This window comes from Dasypus novemcinctus, chromosome 26 (assembly GCF_030445035.2).
Source record: "Dasypus novemcinctus isolate mDasNov1 chromosome 26, mDasNov1.1.hap2, whole genome shotgun sequence".
Lineage (NCBI taxonomy): Eukaryota > Metazoa > Chordata > Mammalia > Cingulata > Dasypodidae > Dasypus > Dasypus novemcinctus.
The window spans coordinates 10,579,297-10,594,060 of record NC_080698.1 but is presented as its reverse complement, the minus strand read 5'-3'; the positions used below and the strand labels follow the sequence as shown (position 1 = coordinate 10,594,060).

The following is a 14,764-nucleotide window of genomic DNA, read 5'->3' as shown; positions in this document are numbered from 1 at the left end:
GAAGAGATGTGATGTGGGGGCATTTTCAGGACTTGGAGTTGTCCTGGGTGGTACTGCAGGGACAGATGCTGGACATTGTATGTCCGCCATGGCCCACTGGGTGGACTGGGGGGGAGTGTAAACTATAATGGAAACCATTATCCGTGTGGTGCAGCAGTGCTGCAAAATGTATTCACCAAATGCAATGAATGTGCCACAATGATGAAAGAGGTTGCTGATGTGGGGGAGTGGGATGAGGGGGGTGGGAGTAGAAGGGGACCTCGTATTTTTTGAATGTAACATTAAAAAAAAAAAACCTTCTACGTTCTATTACCGTATGTCACAGAAGAAAAAGAGCAGCATGTAGGGTGGGTCTTAAATGGAGAAAATGTGGCTTTCTGAACTCCTCACTCTGTCATCTGTCTCCCTGTTCGGCCTGCACAGGCCCCGGCCTGGCCTGGCCGTGGGCCCTCTGTGCCCACTTCTGAAGCCAGGGCCACCTTGCCTCCCTGACCTGCCCTCCCTGCCAGCCCACACTCCTGTTTCCATCCTACCCCCGTCTGGCCTGCCCCCACCAGAGTACCTTCACCACCCAAGCAAGTGACCTCTGTGACCCCACCTGAGGCCCCACCTCTCTCCTTTTGGCAATCCACCAGGAAAACAGGCAGGTGTATCTCCCCATGCCCCTGCTCCTACTTCCTTTCCCTAGGCCACTGCTGTGGCCCCTTCTTTCAGCCTGTCAGCCCATATCTGCCCTTAAAGCTTTCTAAAACATCCCATTTTCCCCCGTCTCACTTGCCTAAAACTTCCAGAGGCTTCCAGCGCCTTCAGGAAAAGGCCACCCTCCTCAGCCCCGCGCTCACAATCCCCCACCCTCACCTCCCCAGCCACCCTCGGCCAGGTCGCCTCCCAGACCCCAGACATGGATGAGTTTATGCCCCAGGAGCCGCTGACTAGGGGAGATGACAGGTGTGTAAGCAGATTTACCGAGGGCCAGGTAGTGGCAGGAAACCAGATGAGAAAGAGCCCGGGCTGCAGCCCCCTGGGGCGGGCCTTGAGTGCGGGGCCAGGCCACGAGGGCTTCCTCACGGGGCAGGAGGAGCCAGCCCAGGGCGGGGTGTCTCCCTGACTTCCTTGGGAAACTTCCACAGACCAGTTTTGGAGTGGGATGGGCCCAGCCTGGAGGTGAGGGCTGAGAAAGCCAGAAGAGGGAGGTGGCAGGAGCTGGACTAGATTCGGGGGGTGAAGAGGTGATGCCAGGGAGAGGCCAAGTCTGATGGGGCATTTGGCTAGGCGGCCGCGGCGCCCACACGTGCCTGCAGCCTCCACCGACGGGCAGAGGAGGGTCTGCTCCTTGCCTCCTTGCCCAGGGCCTCTGGAGCAGGGGTGACTCCACCCACACCCCAGCAGCAGCCCCTCCCTGTGGGGCCCCCCAGGCTAGGTGGAGAGCCCTGTCCCACCCTGGCCCAGCCCCTGTGCCCATACCTGGCTCCCCAGCCCCCCCTGGTGCTGGTAGAGGGAGAACCTCTCTTTGGCAGATTCCTCGGCGGTGGGGCTGAGGGGCTTAGGGTCGGACAGGGACCGCTGCAGGGTCTTCATGGGGCGAGGCAGCGTCTGCTGGCGGAGAGCACTGTCAGCCGTGAAGTGCTTCTGGGGACCCACGTGGGCCTTGTTCAGCCTCTCACTGGAAGCAAAGGAGGTGTCCAGGAGCCGGTGCGGGGACAGGGGCGACACTGGCGAGTAGAGAACCTGGGGGGACTTGGGAGGCTGGCGGCTCACAAGCTGCGAGAGGGACTCGGGGGGCAGGTGGGCCTGGTACCCGATCTCCAGGGGGTCTGGCTTCTTTTTCTCGAATCTGCCCAGGGGCCCCGGGGTGACGAGCTGGATGCTGGGCAGGTAGGGAGCGAGGGCCGCCGGCCCTACCAGCTGGGGTGCAGCCACAGCCTGGGCCTGCCCGTCCGGCTCCGTCTGGCAGGCCAGGCTCTCCCCGCGCCCAGTCTTCTCCGGCGCCGATATGTACCTGACGATCTCCACCTTGGGGTCGGCGGCGGCCGTGATGCGGATGGCCGGGGAGACCCTGGGCAGCTGGTCAGGCTCCGTCTGCACGGAGCAGTCGCTGGTGGTCTGGATGCCCACGCTGCTCGTGGCCTTGGCAGTGGTGGCGGCGGCGGCAGTGGCGGACGACGAGGCGGCGGCATCGTGCTTGCTGTCCGAGCCCGAGTCCGAGTGGCGGGAGAGCCGGGACCGGCGGCGGCGCACGGGCTGCTCCCACTCGGCGCTGTCCTCGTCGTCCGTCTGCACGCTGCAGTCGGCGCTCCGCCGCGCCCGGCGCCGCCGGCTCAGGAAGTAGCGGCCCTCGCCGTCCTCGTCGTCGGTCTGCACGCTGCTGTCCGCCAGCCTCCTGGCCGTGCAGGGCTCGGGCCCCGGCTCCGGCTCGCAGGCGTCCCGCAGGCGCGGCATGGAGTGCCGCTTCTTGAGGCCGCCGCGGCCCGCCTCCCACGGCTCCTCCGTCTGCAGCGACAAGTCCGAGGTGGAGCTGGGGAGGCCCCGGTGCGGGGCCGGTTCGCGAGGCTGCCCGGGTCCCTCGGGGCCTGCCACGGCAATGAAGGCCGCGTGGGTCAAGGGGGGCCAGTACTGGCCGTTCTGGGCCAGCTCGGTGGCCGCGGCTGGGGGCCCTCGGCCAGGTGCCTCGCCGGCTGCGGGGAAGGGGGCCTTGTGCCGCTGCTTCTGTTCCTCTAGCTGCTGCTGCAGCTGCTGCTGCAGCTGCTGAATCTGCTCCAGCTGCAGGCGCTGCTGTGCCAGCTGCTCCCGCTGCAGTGCAAACTGAGCCTGGCGCTCCTCCTGCTGTTGCTGCAGCACGTGGTGCTTGATGGTCTGCAGCTCCTGCAGCTCCCGCTGCACCAGCAGCTGCTCCTCCTCCCGGTGCCTCTGCAGTTCCACACGCTCCCGCTCCAGCTCCTCCTGCAGCCGCAGCTGCCGCAGCTTCTCCAACTCTACCCGCTCCCGCTCCAGCTGCAGCAGCTGCTCCTGCTGCTTCCGCTGCCTCTCTTCCTGTGATGCGTCCTCCTTCTCGGGCCCTGGCCGACCTGGGGCCCCACTGCCAGCCCCAGGTGCAACATCTCCTGGTGGCTTCTGGCTGGCCCCTGGGGCAGCTACAGCCTCCTTGATGGCAGCAGGGGTGGCTGTGGAGAGAGAGTCTTCCCGAGCAGCCCCTGCCGGCAGCTCTGGCCTTGCCGGGCCTCCAGCCCCGGGGACCTTGGCCGCTGCGGGTTTCCCCAGGTAGACAGGGCCCTCGGCAGGTGGGATGCTGGGAGCTGTGGGGAATCTGCTCGGTGCGGGATACCGGAACAGCCCTGGGGGTCCGAGAGGTACCCGGGGGGCGATGGCGGGCAAGCGTGGTAAGCTGGCGAGCGGCACGGCTGGGACTCCGCCGGTCGCGTAAGGCCTGTACATGCCACCACGAACCATGGGCCGCAGCACTGAGGCTGGCTGGGTGGTGATGGGCAGCGTGGCGGCTATGGGGGTGTTGATGGTGGAGTAGATCATGCCGTCGGCGGCACGCACGGTGGCTGTGGACGGCAGCAACTGTCTCACCGCTGCTCCTTGGCCTGCCGCAGGCCCGTACTGGGCCAGGTTCCCAGGACCCGGGTGGCCATCCGGGAAGGTGGGATTCCCCAGCAGGCCTGGTCTGAGCGGCGCCAGACCCTGCGGGCCACTGAGCCCAGGCCCGGGCGGGGGCTGGTACTGCAGGAGGTCGGGGCCGCCGCTGCCGCGCCGCCTGCCGTAGTGGTCCATGGAGTTGAGGGCGGCGCACATGCGGCTGATCTCGCGGGCCGTGGTGGCGCTGTACTGGGCCAGGCTGGCCTCCTGGAAGCCAGCCGCGTCTCCCCGGGGGCCGTACCTGGGGTCCGAGTAGATGTTCGACACGGAGCTGTAGCGCCGCATGGGAAGCGGGTGAGTCAGGAGGTCCGTGGGATGACGCAGGTCTGTGAACGAGCCGTACTGCAAGCCCTGGCCCAGGTAGCGTCCGTCCGTGAAGCCCAGGCTGTAGGAGTGCTTCAGGGAGCTGAGGTCCACGGCCGAGTCTCGTCCCGGGCCCTGGAGCAGCTGCCCGATCCTGTGGGCGTGGTAGCTGAGGCCGGCCTCGGCCAGGTTGGTGTCAGACATGGAGGAGTACAGCCTGCCAGGGGGGCCCGGCAGGTAGGGCCTCTGCTCCTCGTGAGGCCCAGGCCCCACGAGCCCCTGTGCCCGGTAGGCGGGGGGCTCAGGGAGCTCAGGGTTCCTGGGCCCATAGAAGGGGCCGCCGCTTTGGCGCGGCGGGGCAGCGTCCGCCACGCTCTTCTCGGGTGCACTGGGGGCGGGGTGGAAGGTGCCAGTGCAGCTGCTGCCGAAGGGGAACTTGTAGACCATGTCGCAGCAGGCCAGCTGGCTCTCGGGCCTCATCCCGGTAAGGTCCAGGGCCCCCGCCGGCTCCTCCGGGAGCAGTGTGGTTACAGCGCCTGCCGGGCCCTCTCCCACCTGCACCACCACCGTGTGCGGCTTCCTGGCACCCGGCAGCGCGTGTGCCCGCAGCTCCGCGGGGGTGGCCCGGTGGGGCTCAGCACCAGGCTCCAGTCCTGGGCCTGGCTTGAGGCCAGCGCTCTGGGCAGTGCCCATCTGGGTGATCAGAACTTCCCTTCTGGCCAGAGGAGCTACCTGGTTGGGCAAGTTATACCTGGCGAACTTGGCCTCCCTTGGTCTTCCCCGGGGCCCCCCTCGGTATGGGGCGGTCTGCACGGCCTGTTCTACCTGCTTGACCTGGGCCAGGCAAATGGGGCTACCAGTGCCCTGGCCAAAATCGAGCCGGCTCTGGAAAGGGTCCCCATAGACCACGGGCTGCTTTGGCTGAGCCACGAGCACAGACGAGGCCACGGTGATGCTCACGGTGGTGGCGCTGCCCAGGAAGGCGTGGCTCTGCTCCTGGGCATTGAGGTTGATAACCAGGGGCTGCACGGCGGTCGACTGCCGCCCTGGCATCGGATCCAGGGCCAGGCCGTACTTCCGTGCTTCCATGGCCAGAGAGGTCAGGTCCATGCCCTGGTCGGTGAGGATGATGGGCGTGGGCTTGACAGCTGTGCGAAGGTCCACCACGGCACTGCCGGGGGGCCTGGGGCCCGGCTCGACCCTGGACGTCCCGGGGACGGAGGAGATCCGGCACAGGGAGATGTTCTCGGCAGGCAGGGCACCCCAGCCATACAGTGCCAGGGGCCCATCTGCACCCGCGCCGGGGGCCCGCGGGAAGCCCGGTGGCCCGGGCGGTTCTGGGGGTGCAGCCGGAGGTGCAATCTGGCTGTAGCTGTGGGCGGTGGGCTGGGTGTCAGTAGGCGAGCACACGGGGGAGGTGGAGGCACTGGCATGCACCATCTGGGTCTGGCTGGCAGCATCGGATGCCAGTGTGATCACCATGAAGGGGGCCTCCCGAGGGGGCTGCTGCCACGCCAGGCGAGGCGTGCTGGGTCGGTGTGGCGTTTGTGTGCCCTGGGCCACCGTGGGGGTCGGGGTGGGGACACCAGGGCTCCGCAGCACGTCCGAGACAGGGATTGGCGTCTGTGTAGAGAACTCTGCTGTGGCCCGTGGGCCCCGCTTGCCGGGAGAGAACACGGGGCTCTCGGAAGGGGAAGACGGGGAGAGGGGAGGGCTGGAGCCCACGAAGTAGGAGTAGCCCCGGGCGGGCTGGGGGGCGCTGCTCTCGCCGTCCCCTGTGCCCAGGGCCTTCTCTCGGGCAGCCCGCACACCAGGGGTCTGGGGCAGCTCCTCTGTTTGGGACGCGTAGTTTGCCGTGGTGGGACTGTGTCCATAGCCACGGCCCACGGAAGACGGTGAAGGGCTGTGCTCCGTGCCTGCCGGGGAGGCTGGTGCCATGTACCCGTGCGGCAGGCCAGCTGGACCAGGGGCCGCAGCCGGGGTGGCCGGGACCCCAGGGCCCCGGGAGAAGGGCGCAGCCACCTGCTGGGGGGCGGAGCCAGGGGAGGCAGGGGAGCTGTGCAGTTTGAGGGGGTCCTGAGGCTCCTTTGCAAAGTGCTGAGTGACGCGGACATCAGGTATGACCCGGGCCCCGCTGCTGTCTGAGGTGGTGGATGGGGAGAAGGACACGGGGGCGGCGAGCTGGGTGGGGCTGGTCCCAGGGGTGAGGGGGCCGCCGTTCTGCTTCATCGGGTCCAGGTAGGCGCTCTCGGCGTTCAGGAACTGCTTCTCCTTCCGCTTGTCCTCGGCCAGGGCCAGGTCGCGCGAGGAGGCCTGCCGCATCCGCGCGATGCTCTGGGAGGTCTGCAGGATCTCCTCGTACACGGCCTGGGTGCCCTCCGCCGGCTGCGCTGCCCTGCCGTAGCCAGGGTCCGCGGTGTCCTGGTAGTCCGGGGGGCCCTGGCCGCGCGGGCCGGGGGGCTGGGAGGGGCTCTGCTGCCGCTGGAGCAGCTCTGCCTTGCGCATCATCTCCTCGTAGGCCTCCTCGGCGCTCTTGAGCGGCCGGCCCGAGCTGGGGGTGCCGCCCGAGGGTGCCTCGGTGGGCGAGTAGAGGGACATGAAGGTGGGTAGGTTGTACTCGCTGCCGGACTTGTAGAGGCGCCCGGGGCCGCCGTCCAGGGCCTCGGCCTCCGAGTCCAGGGAGGGCGAGGGCGAGTACTCGGAGCAGGAGGAGCGGTGCAGCTCCTCCATCTCCGCCGCCTGCCGCAGCTCCTCCGTGGGCGACGCGTCCTCGATGGGCGACAGGTTGCTGGGCGGCGTCTTGGAGCGCTCCCGCCGCCGCTGCGCCCGCAGCTCCTCCTTGTCGCGCCGCGTCTTGCGGGCCGTGCTGCGGATGCGCTGCTGCTCCACCTCGCGCATCTTCTCCTGCTCGCGCAGCAGCTCCTCCTCCTCACGCAGCTCCTCCTCCTCCGAGGAGTCCTCGATGGTGGGCAGCAGGGGCCCGTGAGAGCGGTGCCGGGCCTTGCGCTGCTGCTTGGCCTCCTCCAGCCGCTGGCGGCGGCTGGGGCTGCTGTCGCTGTCCTCCTCCAGGGAGGACAGGGAGGTGGGAGAGGCGCCAGATGTGTAGCTGGGTGTGGAGGCGGGCAGCGTGGAGGAGTGCTCCCCGCGGGAGCGGTCCTCAGGCGAGCCCGTCAGGCTCTCCATCTCGAGCTCGGGCTCCCGGTCCAGGCCGGGGTCCGGGCCTGCGCCCAGGTCCAGCTCGGGGCCGTAGCTGCCCGTGCTGTTGAGCTCGATGGTCTTGAAGCGGCGCAGCCCGCCCTGCAGCGCCCCGCCGGCGTCGGGGGCCTCGGCTGGGCCCCCCTCGGGCAGCAGCTCCTCGTAGCCCGTGGTGGCGTTGTGGGGCAGGCGCCTTTTGGGCAGCGCGACAGGCTCCTGGCCGGGCTCGGGCCGGGGCCAGCCAGTGCCCTTCTGGGGGCTGCTTTTGGTCAGGCCGGGCCGGGCGGGGGCCGCCTCGTCCTCCTCCTCCAGGTTGTCCTCCTCGGCGCTCATCTCCAGGATCTGCCGGCGCATGAACTCCTCGTCCGTCAGTTCAGCCGCCCGGGCCGGGGGCTGGGGCGGAAGCGGGGACAGGCCGCCCTCGCTGCTGTCCTCCACGTAGTCGTGCCGCAGCTGGCTGCCGAAGTCGTCCGAGGACTCGGCCGTGTCCCGCGGCTCCCTCTGGCGGCCCCACTCGAGAGCGTGCTCCTCTTCCTCCAGGATGTCCTCCAGCTCCTCATCGGAGTCGAAGGCCTCGGGCATGATGGACAGGGAGCGCGGTCGCCGCTTCTGCTCGTCGCCACCGCTGCCCCGCTCGCCCCTGGGAACCAGGCCCTGGGCCTCCAGCAGGGGCCGCTGGCCGCCCCCCACCTTGCGCAGCTCCGCCGGGCTGGGCGGGCGCGGCCCTGCCACCCCCGCGCTGTCCAGCTGCTCCCCTTCCTGCTGCACGGTGCCTGTGATCTCGCTCTGGGAGCTGGAGATGCCGTCGGAGGAATAGCCCGTGTCACTGAGACTCTGCGGGCTCCGGGACAGGTCCTGAGGGTAAGGCTTGCCCGCCAGCTCCTGCAGCAGGGGGAGAAGCGGTCACGACGTCTCCAGCAGACAGCTGTGGGGGATGCCCCCCTGCACTCAACCCCAGGACCCTCCACCCCCCAGGGGTCACGGCCCACCCCCACCCCATCTCTCAGACCCCAAATGACTTGCAGACTCCAAGGCAAGCTCGCAGCAGCCCTGGGTTCTCAAAGCGAAGCTCTCCTAGATCTAAGGGCAGCACACCCAGCCGAGCGTCCTCCAGGAGCTGCTCGGGCCGGCCTGGGGCCCCCAGGTCCTCTGCTGGGCCATCCGGGCCCCCTTGTGTGGCCCCAAGGGACCTGCCCCAGGCCTTCACCCTCGGCCCTTCCCCAGACCATCCCACCTGACACACGAGGGGCCCTGGAAAGTGAACGGGACTGACCTCTGCCTCCCCACCCTTGGGGGCTTCTGGGACAGCCTTGCTGACAGGGGGGGCAGGTTCAGTCCTCCGCGCCCCACTCTTTGCTTTAGGAGGCCCAGGGGGTGGGGTGGTCTCTGGAGGTGGCTTCGACGTGGGCTCAGCTTTCGCTGGGGCTCCTGCCTTCTTCTCCTGGGCACCGCTTGGGGTCCTACTGAGTTCGGCAGCCCTGAGGGGCTTTGCCTGGGGGCTGGCCTTGGCGGGCTGCGGGCTGGCCTTGGCAGGCTGGGGGCTGGCCTTGGCGGGCTGGGGGCTGGCCTTGGCGGGCTGGGGGCTTGATGGCTGGCCCAGCCCTGGTGGCCCTTTCTGCTTCAGAGGGGCTGTTCCAGACGCACGGGGGGCCCCTGCGGGGGGCTGCGGCGAGGCGGGTGGTGGCAGCGGGGTCGGCTCACCCAGGCTGCCCTCCAGCAGCCGCTTCGTTTGGCAGTTCAGACAGAGCCACTCGGTTTTCTGCAAGAAACAGGAAGGGGGCGGGCTATTGAGGAAAATCACAGAATTCTCCAAGAATATTTGCATGACTCCTTCTGAAGCCTTGAGGAGGAAAAAGCCTTACCAAGCCTGACGACATAGGCAAAAGAAGAAAGAAACCAAGGCATGCGGACCTGGCTCGACTGATAGAGCATCCGCTTACCATATAGAGGGTCCAGGGTTCGATCCCCAGGGCCTCCTGGCCCATGTGCTGAGTGGCCCACGCACAGTGCTGTTGCACGCAAGGAGTGCCATGCCACGCAGGGGGAGGCCCGCGTAGGGGTCCCCCACACGCAAGGAGAACCACCCTGCATGAAAAAAAAGCACAGCCCGCCCAGGAGTGGCACCGCACACACAGAGTTGATACAGAAAGATGATGCAACAAAATAAATAAATAATAAGAAAGACACTGGATAGATTTATTATCCCCAAATGACAAATGTCTCCACACCTAAGATGCACCATAGTCAATGGTAAAATGCGTGGAAAACCTTTCACCGCGGCTAGAAAAGGAGAAGAACCGTGAGGTGGGGCGGGGACTGCAGCCAGCACAAGGGCCTGGAGCAGAGGGAGCTGGAGGTGGCAGGCGAGAGCCCTGCAGACCAGGGATGGCATCCAGGAGTGCAGCGCGGGCTCGGCAGGGTGCAGGCTCCTGGACCAGGGGACGCCGTCTGGGAGAAGCTCGGGGGGGGGGCAGGTGCTGAGCAATTCCTTGTCCTCTAAATTCCCGGGGTCTTTGGAAGGCCTGTCTGGGGCCAGCAGAGAGCTCATGCAGAAGCTCCCCGCCCATGGCGCAGGGCTCGCCCCCTGACGGCAACTCCACTGCTGGCCCTTGGGACTGGGGCACTGCCCCCTCCAAGCGGGGCTGGGCATAAGCCCTGGACAGCCAGCCGGCCAGTCCCCTGGCTACCCATCTGCGCCAGGCCCAGTGCTGGGGGCTGGAGACACCCAGCCAGGACTAAGACAGACAGACAGGCAGGGCCAGCAGACTGCCATCCTGGAGCCCACAGCCCTAAACGGGTCACTGTAAGTGAAGCGGGTATCAGTGGTGAAGTCCCCAGAACCCCAGGAACCAAGTCTCAGCCCCCCAGTCTCAGCTCCTGGGCTGCAGCGGGGGTCTGGCACCTTTGGGCCCTGGGTGGGGATTCCTGTGCCTGAGGCTGGCAGGGGCCTGAGGCCACGCCTGGGCCCACAGCGGGTGCTGGGGGTGGTTACAGTCCAGCCCAGAGCGGGGGTCTGGCCCCACTGACTCCTGTGTCTGCCCTCATGGGTGCAGAGACCCTGGCACACCTACGTTTCTGCTGCTGTTCATCTGGGTGCCCTCACATAAGCCTCCCATTAGCAGCTCGGCTGCTAGGATGGGCATTTTGGAGCCCACAGGACACAGGAGCCCAGAGCCAGGGGCCAGGGCCCTTGGCCCTCGCCAGCTCCAGGCCAGCCAGCAGCCTCAGCATTCTTACCTCACACACTACCCCAGGACCCCAGCCAGCCCCTGGGCTGCCTGGCAGAGCCCTGGGAGCCTGGAACCCCCAGAGTAGGCTGCCCCCAGCCTAGCATCCTCAGGCACCACGGCAGGGACTGTGGCAATGACTGCCCTGGTTTATTGCCAGAGAGCTACTTGCCACATCTCCACCCTGCACCCCAGCAATGGCAGGGCCTTAAGGCTACATTCCCAAGTCCAGAGCTCCTGGTCTGCCTCGAACCCCAACTCTACACCCAGGGCCAGGGCAAAAGCAGGGCAGTGGGGCCCAGCCATAGAGGGTTTTGGCCCTGGCACCGCTGCTGACTCTCCTGGAGTCTCTCGAACTCTCTGTGTGCCCCCTACACACTAGAGAGCCAATGGGTGCCGGCTGCTGGCAGGGCCTCCTTTGGCCCAGTAGGGTTTACCTCTGGAGGTGCCTCAGGAGGGCGTTGGACAGGCTGAGACCAGGCTCCGAGACGGACAGGGCACGGGGGAGCACAGGCCTGAGCCGGGCACTGCAGCCCCCATGCCTCCAGAGTCACCTGGGGTCACAGTGCAAATCCCCTTAGGTCAAAGAGGACCGGGAGATGGCAAAGGGCCTGGAGGGGTGGGAGCAGCATTCTGAGAACAGGCAAACCATCCATTCTGACAGGGTCAGGCCGTGTGCCCACGGCAACGCTGCCCTCGGTCCACCTCAGGTCCCTGCATGCTGCCCTCCCAAGTTAGGCCCCTCGAAGCGTCTGGTCATCTGTCCTGGCCGGCTTGGTGGCTTGGCAAGTTCCTGACACCCAGTCTGGCCTGCAGATGCCCACAGCAGAAGCAACAGTCCAAAGGAGGCCAGGGACCCTTGGGAGCGGTTGGGCGAGGCAGACCTCATGCCAAGTGCTCAGGGCCAGCCGCTGTCCACGCCGGCTCGTTATTTGTGATGCCGGCCTGCGTGTCAGACTGGTTAGGGAGGCCCATCCCAAAAACCCCTGTGGGCCGCAGCCTGACCTTACATACCCTCGGCCCAGCGCCACTGCCCACGCCAGAGAAGAGGCTCTCGGAGGCCGAGGGCCCAAGACTCAGGCGCTGGACCACAGGCTCGGTCATCCCTGGGGCTGTGCCTCTCTCGACCCTGCGCCCTGCCCCTCCCCATCCTCTGGACACGCCCAAGCCCCTTCTTTCTGGGCCTCTGCCTCCCCTCGGAGAAATCCTTCCTGGAACCCGATGGGTGCCCTGGCGGCTAGGTTCCATTGCCCTCATGCCTGGCACCACCAGACGTGCTTGTTCCCGTAAGGCGCCCCCTGAGGCCAGGATCTCACGCTGGTCACAGGGTGGGCTCACACCCAAGGGTCAGGACCCTTCCCTCCTGCACGGAGACTCTTTCCGGCCCTTCTGGTTCCACACTCCCGGCTTGTTGGGCCGAAACAGCTGAGCTACGGCATCTCACCTGGCTCTCATGGAAACCTAGAGGGGCTAGCACTGCCCCCCTTCCCCAAACGGGGAGCCGGGCCTCCCGAGAGCGCGGCCCCCAGAGGCAGCTCAGAGGCCAGTGTGGAGCAGAGGCAGCTGCCGGTCCTTCACCCGCTGCTCCTGCCCCGGCCCTGGCCCCACGTAAGCCCAGACTGTCCCACGGGTCAGGCGAAGGCCCTTGGCCCAGGAGGCCCGAATTCTCAAGGGCAGGGCTGGAAGCCTGGCACTGGAGTAAGAAGAGAAGCTGGCAGTGTTAGCAGACCCACTCCGTCGCCGCTGATTTCTTCACGAACTCTATTTTGAACTGAAAGCCAATTAAAAATTAAGCCAGAGGGTACTATTATCCTTCAAAAAGATAAATAGGTAAAAAAAATTGGAATCAACAACTCTTAATTATTAAATGACTCACTAAATAGCACCATGGTTATTTTTTCAGAGGATTTTTTTTTTCCAGAAGAATTTTTAAAGGGAAAAGGGATCCAGTTTTACTGCCTCCTCTACTCTATGCTGGGGGCTCCCTGTCTAGAAAGAAGGTAAAGGGATGTTGACAGCTCAGAGACGTCGATGCTGAGAAAAATTCCAAACCTACTGGCAGGTGCGTGGGTCCAGCCTCCAGCGCAGCCACAGCAGGTCTAAGCAGCCTGTGGGGCGCTGCGAGTGGGGCTCCCCGGGCCAGCCTTCCCTCAGCTCCCCAGGCTGCAGGCGGAAACCGGTCCCTTTGCCTTACATCACATGCAGGGACGCGGCACGGTCATCCCGAGCCTGGCAGGCTGCGTGCGGCCAGGCAAGGTGTGACGCGGGACTGCAAGGGCAGACCCTACCCCTGGTACCTGGAAAAGGCAGGATGGGTGGCCGGGGCACCTGCTGAGAAGTCAGGTGCCTCTAACCAAGAGCACACAAGGGAGGCAGGTCCCAGGGAAGCCCAGAACTGCCTGGAATGCCGAGTGGCCCCCGGCTGAGGGGGGAGTGAAGACAGCACTGGCCCGGCTCAGGCAGCAGCCCCTCGCTAGGCCCCAGGCAGGAGGGCCTCAAGGAGACTTGGCCATTGTCCAGGCAAGAGGGGACACGGGCTTGGACTAGGACTGTGGCCATGGGGACGGAGAGGAGCCACCGGGTTCATGTGACAGTGGGGAGGCAGAACCAGCAGCGCCTGGTGCACCGCATGGATACAGAGGGGAGAGGGGGCGCCGAGGATGACCCCCGCCGCTGGCTGACCTCAGACGGGAGGAGGTGGTGTGGTCCCCACGGTGGGAACCACGGGAGGGGTGTCATGGCCACCCTCGCACGCTTCCCCTAGGCCCCCTGGGAGAGCAGCGTGGACAGGCAGAGTCACGAGGAGAATGGGATCCGAGCAGCGGTTGGAACAGCAGGCGGGGGAGCAGAGGGCCGGGGGCGGGGAGGGCAGGGACCCGCGTGCCCGGCAGCTCTGCTTTCAGGTCGGGGCGGGCCCAAGGAACCCATGAGGCTTTGAGGAAGCAAGGACTACCCGAGTGGGGCCTGGAGGCAGGAGGACCCAGCGGGGCATCGGGTTGGGGCCAACACTGGCCATCGAGTGGCAGAAGCCCCGGGGTCCAGGAAGCCAGGGCCAGCAGCCAACGAGGGGCCTCCACTGCAGTCCAGACATCGCACCCGGTGTCCGCACAGGACTGAAGTGCTTCTGCCTGGGCTGAGCCGGCCCTTCCCGGGGCCTGGCCCAGGGGCTGCTGGAACTGCTGTGCTCCAGAGCCCTCTGTGCATGTCCCCCTTAACGAGGGAGAGCAGGCTGGGGGTCTCTCAGGAACAAGGCTCCCCCAGGCGGGGCCTGCCGTCCCCGGTGACAGGGCACCCCACCTGGCCAGCAGTGAGCGCCTGCCTGGAGGTCTCCGGCTGGGCACTCCTGGCTCTGGTGGCTCCTCGGTGCCCCCACCCTGACCGCCAGGCCAGCTGCCCCATCAGCTGCTGAGCCGGGGCTTGAAGGGCAGCACTGTGGCGCCTGCAGGGCCACACGGGCACCACGTGAGCTCATCGGCCTAATCTGGGGCTGCCCCTCCCTGCATGTTGGAAAATCCACCTTGTAGTGGCTGAAGCGGCACTGGGTCAGGGCACGTTAGGACAAGGTGCCACAGAAGCCGTGGCAACACCACACTCTTCTGTCTGGGCCCACCCTGGGCCAGGGGTGCTCTGCACCCCACATGCCCCTGCCCTGCCATCCACCACCCATGGCCTGGCCAGGAGCCCCAGGGACCTGCCATGTGCAGGAGGCCAGATTGACCATCTCCTGACATGACATGGCTGGAAAACACCCATCTGCCAAGCCCAGCCAATTGTAGGGCCCCTGGCAGGGGCTACACCTGCCTATGCCCAAGGTGGCCACCCTGGGGGTCCCTATGGGCAGGGGAGAGTGGGTGAGGCGGGTGGAGGAGACACAGGCTCAGCCTCCAGGCCTCGGCTGGCCTTGCTCTGCCCGGGTAGCGCCACGCCTTTGGAGAGCTCTGCGGAAGCACCCACTCCCCTCCAGGTGGCTCTGCACAGCACCCCTCACCCTGCCCCAGAGCAGGGAGCTCAACCCCAGCTGCCCCTCCAACTTCCCTCCAGGTAAGCGGAACACCTCTGAGCAGCCCCCAGGAGAGCCCGGCCCTGGCCGGAGGCTGAGTGGCTTTGACAGGCGATATCAACCCACAGGCCTTCAGAAGAGAGCAGCAAGGGTGGATGTCACCGGATGCGGCCTGGCCCACTGTGAGAAAGCCCCCTGCCCGACCTGGGCAGGGGGACACACCAGACAGCACAGTCCCCTGGCCCACAGCCCTTCCCCTACTGCCCGCCCATGAGGGGAGGGGTGGAACCTCAGGGTCCTCCTACCTGAGCAGGGGAGGCTGACATCTTTCATGGGGGCCGTGGTAGCCAGGAAAGGGGAGGCCAGCTCAGGATCTCTCCATCCTCAGGGCACTGGCCAG

At 66.4% G+C, this 14,764-nt stretch overlaps 1 protein-coding gene across 2 annotated transcripts in view; it reads right to left on the bottom strand.

Annotated features, from left to right (window-relative positions):
• BSN (bassoon presynaptic cytomatrix protein) overlaps positions 1-14,764 on the bottom strand; it is a 110,144-nt gene that overhangs the window by 11,570 nt on the left and 83,810 nt on the right. For both annotated transcript variants that reach the window (XM_058288921.1, XM_058288922.1), the window contains exons 4-5: positions 8,411-8,896; positions 1,465-8,019 (exon numbers count right to left, since the gene is read on the bottom strand). In XM_058288921.1, coding sequence (XP_058144904.1) covers positions 1,465-8,019; positions 8,411-8,896 — 7,041 coding nt within the window. The remainder of the gene's footprint in view (positions 1-1,464; positions 8,020-8,410; positions 8,897-14,764) is intronic.